The following is a 15,205-nucleotide window of genomic DNA, read 5'->3' as shown; positions in this document are numbered from 1 at the left end:
GACCTGCTGTGAACTGGCCAGTTGCTATGACAGTCAAACAAGAGGGCCAGATCACAAAGTACAAAAGGGAAATATTAAGGGCAAGAAGAGGCACTGCAGCTGTCTGCTCAGTTGTGCATGAGATGATAAACATTGGGAAGCTTTTATCTGAGTGTTTTTCTCAAGAATCACCTTACACAAGGATGAGCAGTGAACAAGTCTGATACTATGTAAAAGGTTTCAAAACCACAAGACCTCTCTTTGCAATTCTCTAAGCACCCAGTGGGAAGCAGCAGCAACAGGGCTGTGTCATTGTCTCAGTCAGCCCAGGCATCTGCTGCCGACACACAATTGTGCTACTGAGAATATTATATATACACAAAAATCAATGCTTATAAAAACTCATTTACAAAACACACAGATGTAATTTGAGGTAACGAAACTACAACAGTGCAAGGGGAATTTTGTGTAGCTTATTTTCTATCTGAACGTTTTTTATAGATTAAACAAAATAAAATGCCTTAAATATGATGAGTGCAGCCTCATGCCAACCTCACCCTTAAACAGCAGACCCTCATGCATGCACACACACCACACACTGGCTTGATCGATGTATTTTGCCATGTGAGAGCTGTGTGTGATGGGTAGCCAGCAGGGGGATGGGTCAATGGGCTGCTGCTCGCTTTCTGTGTATTCTCATATTCTCTAAAGCACGGGAAGCAGCAGCGCACTGTGGCTGCAGCTTATGAGAGATTCTCCTTCTAACTCCTTCTATTTAAATCTGGATTTTTCACCAGCATTTTTACATGCGCTGCGGTGTCTCTGATCCTCTTTACAGTCAACTGCAAACATAAAGAGGAAAAGGGACTACATTGTCTGAGGTAAAGTAACTACTTTTTCTTATTATAACAACTTGTTTTTATGTATGTTTTTCAGTTGTATAATACCATGTACAGTATATGTAAATCTATGAAAATCAACAATTTGACACAAATATTTAACAAGAATGTGTTTAATTTTCTATAGTTATTTTATACTATGCATTTTCAGAAGAACATGTGGTTTCCATACGCTACTTATAAATATTTACATTCTTTTAAGTTTCAGCTTGCTTCTACCAGTTTAATTTGCATGTCTTATTAAGGTTCAAGCATTCTATGCAGATTTTAAATTCTGACACTCATCAGGAAATGTACACCGGTGATCATACAGTGATGTTGATGTTAGCAGATCAATAATTGAATTGACCCCAAGCTGGGAATGTGCACACTGCAGGTGTCTCATCAATAACTAACCTCTTTTATAACTTGATTTGTATATTAAATTATTAACAAACACACTTGTTGATGCAAATCATGCTCTGTGTAATGTATACAAATACGTTCATCAGGAGAATGTCTTAATTGATTTACCAAAAGAGGTGTTGTTTTTTTTAAAGGTATTATGGCTATCAAATGTATTTTTATATAAACTGAAGTATAAATATGAAAGAAACTGTTCAAAAGGATAACAGGTATGCAGACAGGACTTACTATCCTCGATTATCGTCATAGACCAATTTGGTTTCCATGAACACGAACTTTGCATCCATTTTTGAATAACAATTAACATATTCAATGCATCCATACCAGTAATGACATCTTCATAGAAGACGACGAAGGTTGCATTTCCCTTTTAGTCACACTAAATCCGATATGTATTTGATTAATGGGCCTTCAGCCTTTGAGACAATGCTTTGATGACTAATGAGGGGAAGTAAGAGGTGATTGTGACGCACAAGGCTTCACTGAGCACAGCAAGAGCTCCCTGTTTGGACCTGACTCCCTGCACGTCAATGTGTGCTCAACCCATCGTGCCGTGATATAAATGTCTACATGCTAAGGCATTTTTCATGTATATGCATAACGAGCAGATTCCCTACTGCTTGGATGGATTAGCTACAATACCATCACATAGCTTTACATTGCCAACTGTGAGCAAGCAGACATGATTTATAACATGTTCTCAAATAAATGATTAATGTGATAGATGTTTCAGAGTATATTATGTGGCAGAGAGCATTGTGCTGTGCTAGAACATAACTCATTCCTATAATAGAGGCAAACAGGAAGTGGGTTTGCATTGATAAATGATGGTAGCATTGCGTGACTCAATACGCACTCTTGATTCCATCACATTAACAAAGCAAAGACATTGTTGTATAATCACTGAGCAACGACCACATGGAACAGCATGTGAAAGTCCAGCCATTTTCATTATCAGAAAAGCCTTTACCTAATCAACTGTTTGATACATTTTCCTCATTTACTTGCAACAAAGTCGTCATTGGACCCTATTGACACATTAACAACTTCCACTTTTCCTATCTTGTCTGTCTGACTGCCATCCATTTTTAAATCCTACTGTATGTTTCCTAACCAGAGTTGTTTTGAAAAAAATATCTTTTCTCATTTGTTGGCTTCATGCTCTTTTTGTTATTGTGGCCGTTCTAAGAAGAGCTCAGAACAACTCTCAAAGCCCATTAGTTCAATAATACTCAGTGAGATTCTTCAGTCTCCAAACAGTGGGTCACTATTATTGTGATTAATAATTAATTCCAACTTATTAAACAATGTTTCTAAGGTTAATGATTGATATTACAACTTACCAACTGTGATAATCTATAAGCTACAGAAATGTAATGTATTACAAACAAATACAGTGTCTAAACTGAATGGAAAATGTATGGGAGGAATTTGAGTCCTAAAAAAAGTATTTTTTATCAGGAAAAAGTTGTTATTGAAAGATTTTTATCGAACGAGAATTCCTAACCAAACACCTTTCAGAGCTGAAAGCATGACTGATCTTCTAATCTGAGAAAACATAGATGAAAAAGAGTTGAACAGCTAAAAGAAGGGCTTCAAAGTCTCAAACACCTGTACTGACACAAAGAGAACTAAATATGTGAAGGCAGATTCATGGAACTCAGATTTGAAAAGTCAACTGTGTAAACACAAAGATAAAACCATGCATATTCATTCTTTATGGGTCAGGTTTGTCAGATCTCAAGCATTGTGTCACTGAACGCTGAACAGTCATTTCCCAAGTACAGCCATGTTCAATCAGACGTAAACATGGAAATCAATGGAAATCATTCATGATCCACAGAACATTAGTGTCTGTGCAAAATGTTATAGAAATGTATTTGTTGTTTAGATTTTTCAATCTTGACCATAGAATAGGACCTACAGACAAACGGACATTACCATCTAGCCATGCTTGCTCAGGTGTATAGTTTTAAGGCCTTTAGCACTGTTTTGTGTGAAAGCCTTTCAATACTTTTCCCTATGCAGCTTGAAAGCCAGACATGATAGACAGTGTGTAATGTCCAGCCAACCAAACAACATACTGTATTTTACAGTGTAGGCACGAGAACAGTACTGATTTGTCCCCACAACTTACAGATATACTTCCAAATGTTGTCACAGTGCCAACAGTAACCCAACATTTCCTGTAGAATTCAACAAAGTTCAAATTTGAATCAACAGTCAACTGAGAGGAAATGTGTGGATATCCTCTGATTTCCTATTGGAAAATACTGCCTTCAAATTGATAGAAAACGATGAAAACAAATGTAATGGTTTAAATACTGACACTTTGTAATGTTTGAACTATTACAAAGAAACCTCAACTAAGACAAATAAGAACAAGACAAATTACTTAGAACCAAACTGACAAAACTGAATAAAGTGTTGATATGTAGGAATGGCTGAATAAACAGACAGTATGCAGGCTGTACTGTATGCCATTATGTCTTATCTTGTTTTCTTGCCTGAAGACATTTTACTCGCTGATTATGAATAAGTACTTTTTCATAGTGCCAGAGAGTTTAGTGGGTCAGAGGGACAGAAAGGGAGATCGGGTTAGAATCAAAGTCTGTGAGACGAGCTTTCCATTGAGATAGACCCTCTGATGCTGACATCTGTGTGTGCGTGTGTGTGTGTGTGTGTGCATGTGTGTGCGTGTGGTTGTTACAGAAATGGACCTGGATCCCGGATTCTATCGGCCGGTGGATGTCCATGCTCATGCTCATTATATCGTTGCCTTCTTTGTCTTGGTGATTGGAACGTTGGGTGTTACAGGAAACGCCTTGGTCATGTACGCCTTCCTCTGGTAAGTGAACAGGTCATTTTGAAGAATGTGCGTGTCTGTCCTTGCCAATTTAAGAGGGGCATGTATTTAACCAGGGGACTTATCACATTAGCCTACCCTTAGACAACTGAGAAATATATGCATAGTATCTATAAGAGAAGCCAAATGAAATGATTTTTTAACACACAAGTTAATTCAACACACATACTCAAGTCGAGCGTAATTTATGGAAGACAGTTCAATTCAATGATAAATAGAAAACACTTATTCTTTATGTTCACATGTCAAATGTCACTGAGTGTTAAAAAAAAGCCTTTAATAAGCACTTTTGCTGCTGCAAGTCTTTTTTTTAAGCATGTGTAAACAGGACACACACCTATTAATAGTACCTGTATATAACCCGCAAACCATGCTTCTCAGTTCACATCACACCTTTTCTCCGAGACATGTACCTAATGCATTATAAACCCACTGATCCCAGGAAATCAACTGGAACAGACTAGATTTGATCTTTTTAAAGCCTTCCACTCAATTTATCATGGAAAAAGTAACACATCTTTTTTTAGTATGTAATATCCTTTCCGGTATCTAAAAGTGTTTTCACTTAAATATTTTGTAAAATGTATGGCACAACAGAGATCTCAATAATTATTGGCTAATACCCCAATTTCCCTGTTTGGCAAACATCCTGGTATCACTGCTAAGTAACCAACTCAAAGCAATTTTGCCAAAAAATCCTGTATTGCCCACTCATTAGTCTGTTTTCATCTGTGTGCAATTTACCTCTGCAGTTACATAAATTGTTTAAAATGTTGTTTCTTGTATAGATTAAGGAAGCATTATTCTGCTGTTGACATTGTCAAAAGCTATCGATAGATTTCATCGTCCCAAAATGTTCCCTTTTAGAGTGTTATAATATTGCACATTTATGAAATCACCATTTGTTTTGTAAATTCTTAATATGTAAATTAACTTAGAACTTAAATTGTCAGATTAATGCAGTGAAGTAAAAAGAACAAAATGTACTACTGAAAAATAGTGGATTAGAAGCTTTCAAATATCAAATAGCATGTTTGACTGGATTGAGAGATGCTGTATCTGATTGAATATGTACATTTTATTGAATACTATAACTAGTAACATTTAACTAAATATATATATATATACCCGTGCCAAATATTTAGAGACTAGCTTTTAGCAGTTCATGTGATGTACTTTCAACCCTGCACAGCACAGTGTGCAGTGTTTTGATGTTGCAGAGATTTAGAGGACTGAATCCCACATTCAGTTCAGACACAATGTGCTCTTACATTAGAAAGCACTGATGTCACAAGCACAGGCAGAGGTCTTTGCACCAGCCTCCAGGCATTCCATATCAGCAAGCAGTTCAGTGATTTTCTAGCTGTACTAAATATATCAATGTGTCAATTCAATAATTAAGTCAGCTTCTCCCTTACAGTATAAACTCAGTACAATACCACCTAAACCGCGTAAATAGGGTACACTAGCTCAAATGATAGTATTGCAGCTCAGGTTATTCCAATTAACTACTACTATACCAAGAGGAGATCCCATAATGTATGTGCCCCATTATTATTATAAATCCATTCATATCTCTATTTTGGGAGCAACCTTTGACATTGAATATATGAACAACCATTCTGCCAGCTAATGTATTTTTGGAAAACTTTTTTCTAATTTTAACACATCTTCAGGGTCAAAAACTCCGATCTCATCTTCTCCATGTTTATTTTAATACAAAAAGATTTGGTTAGAATGAATGACTGTAAAGTCACTGAAGCTAACACCAGCTTTTGTTACATACAGTGCACTATGGTTCCTCCTGGGTATATAGTAATACACTGCATGCAGTGAAGGACCAAGTGTTAGATCAAATCCTCGGCCTGACATGATTTCTGCATTAAGGTCCAACCTCCAGTGACACACAACCATCTCAAATGTCGCATCACTCAATCTCCATGGTAGTCACTCTTCAATATATATACCCACTCACCTGCATGTAAACACACAAATACACTCCGACTTGTTTGTCTGTTGTACTGTTTTTTGGTCTTTTCACATTGAGTGAGCAGAACAAGGAGGACTATGCTCGTAGGCTAAATGGAGCTGATGTAACTAATATGTCACTATGTGAACATATTGTATAATTGTTTTCATTTTGGTCAGGAAACAAATATTCTTTGACCATCTGACCAATGTTCACTGACACTGATTACACCACAGATCAAAGACATCAAAAGCTGCGATAAATAGTTCATATTCTGAAGCATGCATTTAAAAGATATACAACATGATCTGATGTCCCCAGTTCATCAAATAGAGAAAATCGTCACACATTGGTCGGCTGACAAATTTCCTGGCGGCTTGGTTCGATGTAAAGAAAAAGGCATTAGCTTTTATTTATACAGACTGTTGCCAAAAAACAATCTGACGTCTGTATGTGTTTGCAATGGCACCCTACCAGAATATTATTGAGCACACACCATTACCATGCATTAGCCTTCAACATGACCATCTGTGCCAACACACAGCCTTAGAAAAGCACTGGCATCATCTGCTGCAAGCCCGCTGGTTCCAAGCTCAGTATTTTTCATACAACTCTACAAGTTAATGTTTAGATTGGATGAATGGCTACATATCCAGCATGCCCCAAGAAATGCTGCAATTAGACTTTCCTGAAAGTATTGACAGTATGGGCTTTGACAATCAAAAGTTAAGGTACTTATTTGTTCTGGGAGATATACCTTGTTGTGTGGCAGTCTCGGGAGAAACACAAATGAATACTATAGAAATCCATTTGCTGCCAATACTGCTTGGCTTTTATGGATATCCTGTAGACATTTGGTGTTTCCTTGCTGTCCTCCTAATACATTTAGAAGGTCAGTTATAATTGGTTTTCTCTAATAAAGTGGCTACTTTGTCTGACTCTTTTCTCGCTGTCACTGTCCTTACTGACTGTAACGGTTTGGCTGGCTGCAATGAGTCAGGGGAGTCTACTGTATGTTATATTTGTTAGTTTTCCAACATTTTATAGTATGTTCACAGGACAGTTGTTGTGTGTTCACCTTTGATCTGGTGAATCCCCTGCTAAGAGTTTCAATCTTTGGTGTGAATCCGTCTCAAGAGAATAGTGCTTTTCTTGATATCCTGTTCTAAGATTGGTGTAAAATTGAATATGCAGTTGTTCCGACTGCATCTGTATTTTGTGTACTTGATAAATGCCTGGATGTATAATAGATTAGCATGAATTTCTGAGTATTAGATGCAAGCTTTCTAGACATACTCAAAATACATTGCGGTTCGTCAGAGTGTCCGATGTTGGTCTGCAAGGCACACGTTTTAAATAATTAACCAGCGGATAAAATAATGACAAATAATGGCAAGTAATGTTGAGGTAGAGTTAAGAGGAAAAGCTGAGTGTAGATAATTCTAAATCGTCTTTAAATAAACAGAAACATATTCAATTGAGTGGAAAAGGTAATGTAGACGTACCTTTTTAGTGTTTTCATTTAATGGTAGCTCGGATATTCTGATCGATACATAATGCAGAGAAGTTGTAATACTTGATTTACTTCAGTGTGAACAGTCTGCTTGGAATGGAATACAAACTGTTCAGTTAAAGTGGACCTATCATGCTATATTTGAATAATATAGTGTCGGACCATACCTATATAAGGCATATTTATACATTTTTTTTCTCAAAATACCAAACAGATCATGCATTTTAGCCATGTCTCATTTTGCTCAATTTGACAATTTCTAGCTCTGTTTTAGCAAGGGCTGATTCTGTGAGAACAGCACCATCTACTGGCCTGGCATACGTACTACAGCGTCTCCAGCGCTTTCGAACGGCAATGGCCGTGGCTGTCTCCTCCTGATTGGTGGAGTTGGCCCAATAGCCGTAGCGCCACTGTCCTGACGTCAGGGCAGTGTTCAAATCTGGATCAGTTTTTATCAGATCCGTTGCAGCCCCTTTTTTAGAGATTTGGGTATGGAGGAAAATAGAGAGGGTTGTGTTTTCTGACACTTGGTGAGTTCCCTGGAACACCGGGGACACATATTCATGTATAAAAGACGTACAAAAGTGCATTTTGCATGATAGGTCCCCTTTAAAGTTAGTATTCAGTACATGCTGTTGTTAGAATGCATTTTCAAATACAGCTATATTACTATTGAAAGTGGGTGAATGGATGTGCCATTGAAATTGATTTCCACCCCCTGCCTATTATGGTAAGCAAGGTGGAATTGAGTTTGAAAAGATGAGGATTTGAGAGTTATTGGAGGGATATTGCATTGGCCAGGTTATGAATCCATATCCCACTACATGTCTGTACAGCACAGCCCCTAAGGACAAGTCATTTAAAAAAACAACCTTTCAAAACCATGAGACTCTCCTTGTTATGAAACCTTACCCTGGATTTAAATTCACAGACTGACATTTAAAATACTTTTACAGTCTTAACAGGTATCCCAGTATAGTGTGGTTTAGGTACAAAGTGAAATAATGTAGTAACTATAATAAGCTAATAGAAATAATCCGATTTTGTATGTAGGTGTTTCTGAAACGCAGTGGATGTACTACAACAAAGTGGGATGGCATGAATGTTAACTAAACACAACAAAAAGATAGTTATTGTCTTTTTTCTTAAGGTTAACTCATTCTGGAGATACATTTATCATATTGCTCTGCTTTTGTACTGACACTTTTGATTTGAAACTTTTCCATCGTTGTGTGTTTCAGTAACAAAAAACTACGGACTCCTCCCAACTTTTTCATTATGAACCTGGCAGTCAGTGACTTCCTCATGGCCATCACGCAGTCACCCATCTTCTTTGTGAACTCCCTCTACAAGGGCTGGATTTTTGGTGAAACAGGTATTTTCTCCTTACAGTACAATAAACTCTTACAAACAGCTTCATCCTATATGTATCCATCAATGTTGTCTACGTATGGAGCTATGAATAACATATAGTACACATATATATTTATAACACTAAAATGTCCTTTTCCCATGTAATATACTGTATTTATTTTAGAGTATCAGAATATACAGATATGTACCCTCGGCTAAATGAACAGTTTAAATTGTGTATTTTTGTTATAGTTATACAACGCTGCACTCACATCTGCACACTTATGTAAATACATTTAACATGTTCATACAATTGCTCAACTTTTTGCGATGATATCTTGTTTCAATAGTATCTTATCACTTTATTTTTGCTGTATTATTATTTCAATTTGTATTCTATTTTATCTTTATTTTTACCTTGAGTGAATCCTGTTTTTCATTCTGACACTGTTGCTGCTATACACGCCTGAATTTCCCCAAGGGGATACATAAAGTTCCATTCTGTCTTGTCTTATCTTTCCCTAAAGAGGAACAAATCACATCAATAAAACCCTTTTTCCTCTGTTTTCCTCCACAGGCTGTAAGATTTACGCCTTCTGTGGAGCTTTGTTTGGAATAACTTCCATGATAAACCTCCTGGCCATCTCTCTTGATCGCTACATTGTGATCACCAAGCCTCTGCAGGCCATTCGCTGGACCTCAAAGAGACGCACCTGCCTCATTATCGCCCTGGTCTGGCTGTACTCTCTGGCCTGGAGCCTCGCACCCCTTTTAGGGTGGAGTAAGTAACTTAGTCTTTCATCTCCTTCCTCTTTTTATTCAACTATCCTCAGTTTTTTTACTTTTAAACCTTAGACTTCCTTCTTATCTGTCATTTTATTTCTTAAGGTTCGTACATACCCGAGGGCCTGATGACCTCATGCACATGGGACTATGTGACATCTACTCCTGCCAATAAAAGCTATACTTTGATGTTATGCTGCTTTGTATTCTTCATCCCTCTGGGCATTATATCCTATTGTTATCTGTGCATGTTCCTGGCCATCCGCAGTGCAAGCAGGTGAATGAATTAACCTAGGTGAATATGCAGCATTTGAATGCACTAAACACGATGAAAATATGATTTAATTCAAAGCAAGCCTTAATACCTTTAAAATCAGCATTGTACAATTGATCTGCAGATTATAGCATATGCTGAACCACTATAGCTCACACAACACTACTGTAATGAGATGTCCTAGAGGCTTGACATTATGCAATGCAATTTGTTTAATGAAATCACAAGCATGTTATGTATATTATGATGCTTGCTTCTGCATCTCCCTTTAGTTCTTCCTCTTCATGATTTATCTTTGTGCACATATGTATATATATATTTTACAGATGCTGCACATTACTGTCTGTGGTCACTATTAGCCTCTAAGTTCACCCCTCAGTATAAGAATGTAGCTGTTACCCAATTCAGAGGTATTCTCAAAGACTGAATACATCATGGTGGCTGTGGCTCAGTGGATATAGTGCTGGACTTCGAATCAGGGGGTAGCAAGTTCGAGTCCCACTGCAGTCAGCATGTCGTTGTGTCCCTGGGCAAGACACTTCACCCCAAATTGCTCCTGTGGGGATTGTCCACAGTATTGAGTATGTAAGTCGCTTTGGATAAAAGCGTCTAACAAATGACATGTAATGTAATGTAACCATTAGGTTTATTATATAATCGTATTTATATAGGTTTGTATACAGTAGGGACTTTTAATGCCGCCAAGCAAGGATTCCTTTTATTGTTGTATCAACCAAGTTACAATGTATCTATCTTTAAGTATTTACCTTAAGGACATCATTCACTTAAAGGAATATCTTTACGCAACGTCAGCTTTGCTCTCATTCTGTCTTATTTCATATTCTTTCCCGTAAAAACCTTGTTAAAACAATGACTAAAATACTTATCCAAGTACAGGAATAAGAACATTCCAATATACACTTTGTTCGTTACCATAGTCCATGTTACATGATAACAACTGTATGCAAACACAACACTGAGTTTTTTGTGTTTATTTTAATTTATTTAGCCTCTGAATAACGAATGTGTTTTTTCCTTCCTAACAGAGATATTGAGAAGTTTGGGTATCAGGTGAGGAAGTCAACGCTGATCCAACAGCAGTCCATCAAGACTGAATGGAAGCTGGCCAAGATTGCCTCTGTGGTCATCATAGTGTTTGTGCTTTCCTGGTCGCCCTATGCATGTGTCACCCTCATCGCCTGGGCTGGGTAAATATACAGTATGACAAGGGCTGTTTACGGTCTAATTATGTGTACTTGCTTTGTTGTGTACAGACAGTAAAGTAGCCTCAGGCATAATACAGGATGCTTGGTTGCACTGTGTAACTCATTTCAGCCATCAACCGTGATCCATATTTCACTTTTTGTAGAAAATCCTTAAACATGAGATAATGAATTGCTATTAGACAGGTTTAAACTACATAACTAGTATTGTTACAGCCATTGGGCAATTTTACTCAATCTTTACACCTTTCAGATATGCAAGCTTCCTCACTCCCTATTCAAAAGCTGTGCCTGCTGTTATAGCCAAGGCATCAGCCATCTACAACCCTTTTATCTACGCCATCATTCACTCTAAATACAGGTGAGTGCAGTCATCCGTCTAATCACTTACTTAAGCTTGAATGGAAATCTAGGGGTTGTGCTGAAAGTTCATTCTTTTTTCAACAGGGACACCATGGCAGAAAATGTTCCCTGTCTTCACTTCCTAGGAGAGCCCCCCAGGAAGAAGTGCATATCAGTGTCACACAGCGAGTCCTCCCTCAGGGACTCGATGCTGAGCAGACAGTCGTCTTGCTCCAAAAACAGGTTCCACAGAGTCTCCTCCATGTCTACGGCCGACACAGTGAGTTTGGCTTCTTCACATGCTTTTGAGTAGTTTCAGTGAATACAGAACAACAGGCGTTTATCAGTGGTTTACAAAAACCAACAATCAAATGCACAGAAAGCCACATTATTTTCTGCATTTGTTTTTTACCCTGTTTTGTTATATACACTTTTGGCAAATAGAAGTCCCTGGAACTCCTTGTGTTATTATGTGGGTTTGAAACAATTCTATGCATTCATAACAATAAATATGCCATTTCTCTCTCACGAGGAAACCATGAAAAATAAATCCTGTTAGTACCGCAATTGAATGGTAATATGAGTTGTCATACAGAGTCGCATTCAGTGTTTCCCCTAGGTTGACTGATTTTTAACACTTTTACTACAAATATCAATAAGTCAGCTTTCTTTTTAAATCGAAATTGAAACTTTAAAGGTCACCTATTATGCAAAATGCACTTTTTGATGTCTTTTATACATAGATATGTGTCCCCACTTTAATTACTGTAGTACATTCTTGCCTTGATTTACATGTGAATGTACAAATGTGCATATCCCTTGTAGCAGGTTTGGAGTGACGTGGAGCTGGACCCTATTGATGAGGGCTATAGTCGGAAGTCCAGCTATTCCCTTGGAGCTTTGAGGGACAAAGATCCAAAGTCATTGGCTAACCATTCCAAGGGAAAGGGAAGCCACAGCCAGGAACAGGTAGGACATATTCTCATCATTTTGGGGCTTTGAAGACGTAATTGGTCAGCACAATCATGTCGATTACTTTTGTGTTTTAGATCCACATCCCAAAGAGAGTCTCATCCAACAGATGTGATCACACCCTATCGCTGGAGTCTGTCAACACAGTAATGCGCCTGGCCATTGGGAGGAGAATGGAGGAGAATCCTGAAAGTTTGAATAAAGACAAGAACCAGGAAGCAGAACAAGATAAAGACGATGGGCAAGAACAGACTCAACAAGATCAGAAGGAGAACGGTGAGAAGGAGCTGGAAGTCCTCCTCCAGCCAGACTCTCTGGACAATATCGCGTATGTGCACTCCCAAGCAGTCATCAGACTCGACCTAAAGAAAGGCCCTCTAGACCCTGGCTATTGTGAGGAAAAACAAAGCTCACAGAGTCTGAAGAGAGAACTGTTGCTCCATTTGCAGCCTCCAGACTGTTCTGCTCAAGAGTTTGAGTCCGTGCAGAGATTTCTATAAGCTAAATGTTTAAAGTGTTTATTTGTCTATGTGTGAGCAGAAGAGTAAAGTTGTTTTTGTTGTTTACGAATGTCTTTTAAGTCGCTTTTAAACTTTTATCTCAAGCGTTTAGCAATACAGTGCAATCAAATTCCTTTGTTTAAATGTTTTTATGCATTCGTATAGAAATCTTACAAATGAAATCTCGACTTTAAATAACCTTCAAAATAAGGCAATTTTATTCTAAAATGCACCTGTGTCTAAGGGGCCAAACACTTACTGTATAACAAGAACAAGTAATTAAACAACCATATTTATTATCAATTATCTTTATTTATTTTATTTTATGAGAAAGCAAATATATTCATGAGTTGACTTTATATCCACCTTTTGTTCATTTAAATGTGGTTGATATTTGAATGTCTATAATGCACAATTAGCAAGTTAATTAGTCTATTATGCCTTTATAAATCTTTGCAGAACTCAATATAATACATGTAAGGCGCCAGCAACTGGTGTACGTTTTCTGATATAATGTGCTGTATCATGCGATATAAAACCGGTAACTTTCATTCACTGCAGCTACTCTGAAACCAGAGTTACATGTTTGATATAAAGTGTTTTGCTAACCAAAGGGAGTCATGTTGCATAAACAGCTACCATGTGCCATAGTCATAAAGACACTTGATGCCCTGATGTATCTTCATTTATCATGCGTTATGATTTTATAATAAGGATTAAGCCTGCATGTTCTCAGGAACAGTATTAGCACCGCAACAATCACTGACATTTTGCACCTTCTCCTTCTTTGATTACTGCATCTTTGTTGCTTCCGGTGCTATTGTTACATTTTAAACTATGGTCATTCATGTGTGTGTTTGTTGTGAGAAATAAACTTCTCATGTAGCTCTCAACACATGTTTCTGCCCAATCGCCTACTGTATAAAGCTTGAAACGCAGAATCTCTTATAAAGGCTATTATACACATTTGAATAATCCGGATCATGGACCATAAAATGTTATTTAAAACGTTTTTTTTTATTATTAATAATTAAATGTTAGCACATCAGAGAAATGTCTTTACAACTTTCTGTAGCTTTGAATTTACAATTCACACATAATAAACTTTGATATAAGGTATTATGCATATATATAAAAAGATCTCATATATATGTATCTCATATAAAGGTCTACTCTTTTATACATGCATTATAGCACAATTATGATTTACATGGCCTTCCAAAAGTATTACTACAAATTCTGTGTCATGTGTGAGAGTCTGCAGAATTAATATAGTATCTTGGTCTACCTTTTTTAAAGCACTCTCAGGAAGCAGGTGGATGAGGATATAATTTCCCCACTAATTTTTCTTTTTTTTAACCCAGCAAATCAAATGTTTGTCCAATTTCAGTCGATGTTTAGCACGCCTTGAGAAGCATTAAGAGTAGATTACACACTCTACATGTGCTTTGATCATCTGAAGCATCAGGGTGACAAATGTTCATTAATCATATGGATCTTTTGAATGTGTTATTCTATTGGCAAGGGGATCATGCATCCAGTTTCATTTAATACAAGGCAATACACGGATGATGCCAATTATCTAGTTTGACACTTGAAGTGTGTTCTCCCTTTTAAATTTAAACACCCGGAGAGCTCCTGGTTGAGAAGTCTTTGAACTTTAATTCCAAGATGTCCTGACAGTGTGCTCCTCCAGTTATGTAAAGATGATCTTGAGGTATGCACTGAAGCCTTGCATGAAGGACTGCTGCAATTCAGTGCTTCAGTCACATTGCACAGGGGGATTTCTGCTGGGTTTAGCCATTAGTTTATAACCATATATTGACATGGCAGACATGTAGCTGAAAGAATGCCCAGCTGACCTGCGCAGCAGAATGAAAACAACTAAGAGCATCTGGCTTCGCTGGCTTAGTACAGTTAATGGTGATCAATAATATAATAGCACATGCCTTTTAGCATGTTACACAAATCAATGTATCTATTTAACAAAATATCACAGTTAACTAAAATGATGCAAGTCACAGTAATGGTATATTTTTGTTTAAGGTCAGATTAGACAGAGTAATACATCATACAAGTAATCATTTATTAATTTGAGTAATACATTAGTAGAAACATACTTAAAGC

At 37.3% G+C, this 15,205-nt stretch overlaps 1 protein-coding gene across 1 annotated transcript; it reads left to right on the top strand.

Moving 5' to 3' along the window:
* The first annotated feature begins 816 nt into the window (after positions 1-816).
* On the top strand, positions 817-14,025 carry opn4xa (opsin 4xa). Its single transcript, XM_034123361.1, has 10 exons — positions 817-860; positions 3,996-4,131; positions 8,873-9,006; positions 9,562-9,765; positions 9,873-10,044; positions 11,088-11,249; positions 11,518-11,625; positions 11,712-11,886; positions 12,435-12,575; positions 12,656-14,025. Exons 2-10 carry the CDS (start codon positions 3,998-4,000, stop codon positions 13,076-13,078), a joined length of 1,653 nt encoding a protein of 550 aa, XP_033979252.1. The 5' UTR covers positions 817-860; positions 3,996-3,997; the 3' UTR covers positions 13,079-14,025.
* The last annotated feature ends 1,180 nt before the right edge of the window (positions 14,026-15,205 follow it).

This window comes from Trematomus bernacchii, unplaced genomic scaffold, assembly GCF_902827165.1.
Source record: "Trematomus bernacchii unplaced genomic scaffold, fTreBer1.1, whole genome shotgun sequence".
Classification (NCBI taxonomy): Eukaryota; Metazoa; Chordata; class Actinopteri; order Perciformes; family Nototheniidae; genus Trematomus; species Trematomus bernacchii.
The sequence above is the reverse complement of the archived record's forward strand: the minus strand, read 5'-3'. Positions and strand labels throughout refer to the sequence as shown.

Bases quoted from the DNA above. Each gene is read 5' to 3' on its own strand.
- opn4xa (XM_034123361.1), top strand. From the start codon at position 3,998: ATGGACCTGGATCCCGGATTCTATCGGCCGGTGGATGTCCATGCTCAT. The intron at 11,887-12,434 runs GTGAGTTTGGCT...CCCTTGTAGCAG, and splicing joins CCATGTCTACGGCCGACACA to GTTTGGAGTGACGTGGAGCT. The intron at 12,576-12,655 runs GTAGGACATATT...TTTGTGTTTTAG, and splicing joins GAAGCCACAGCCAGGAACAG to ATCCACATCCCAAAGAGAGT.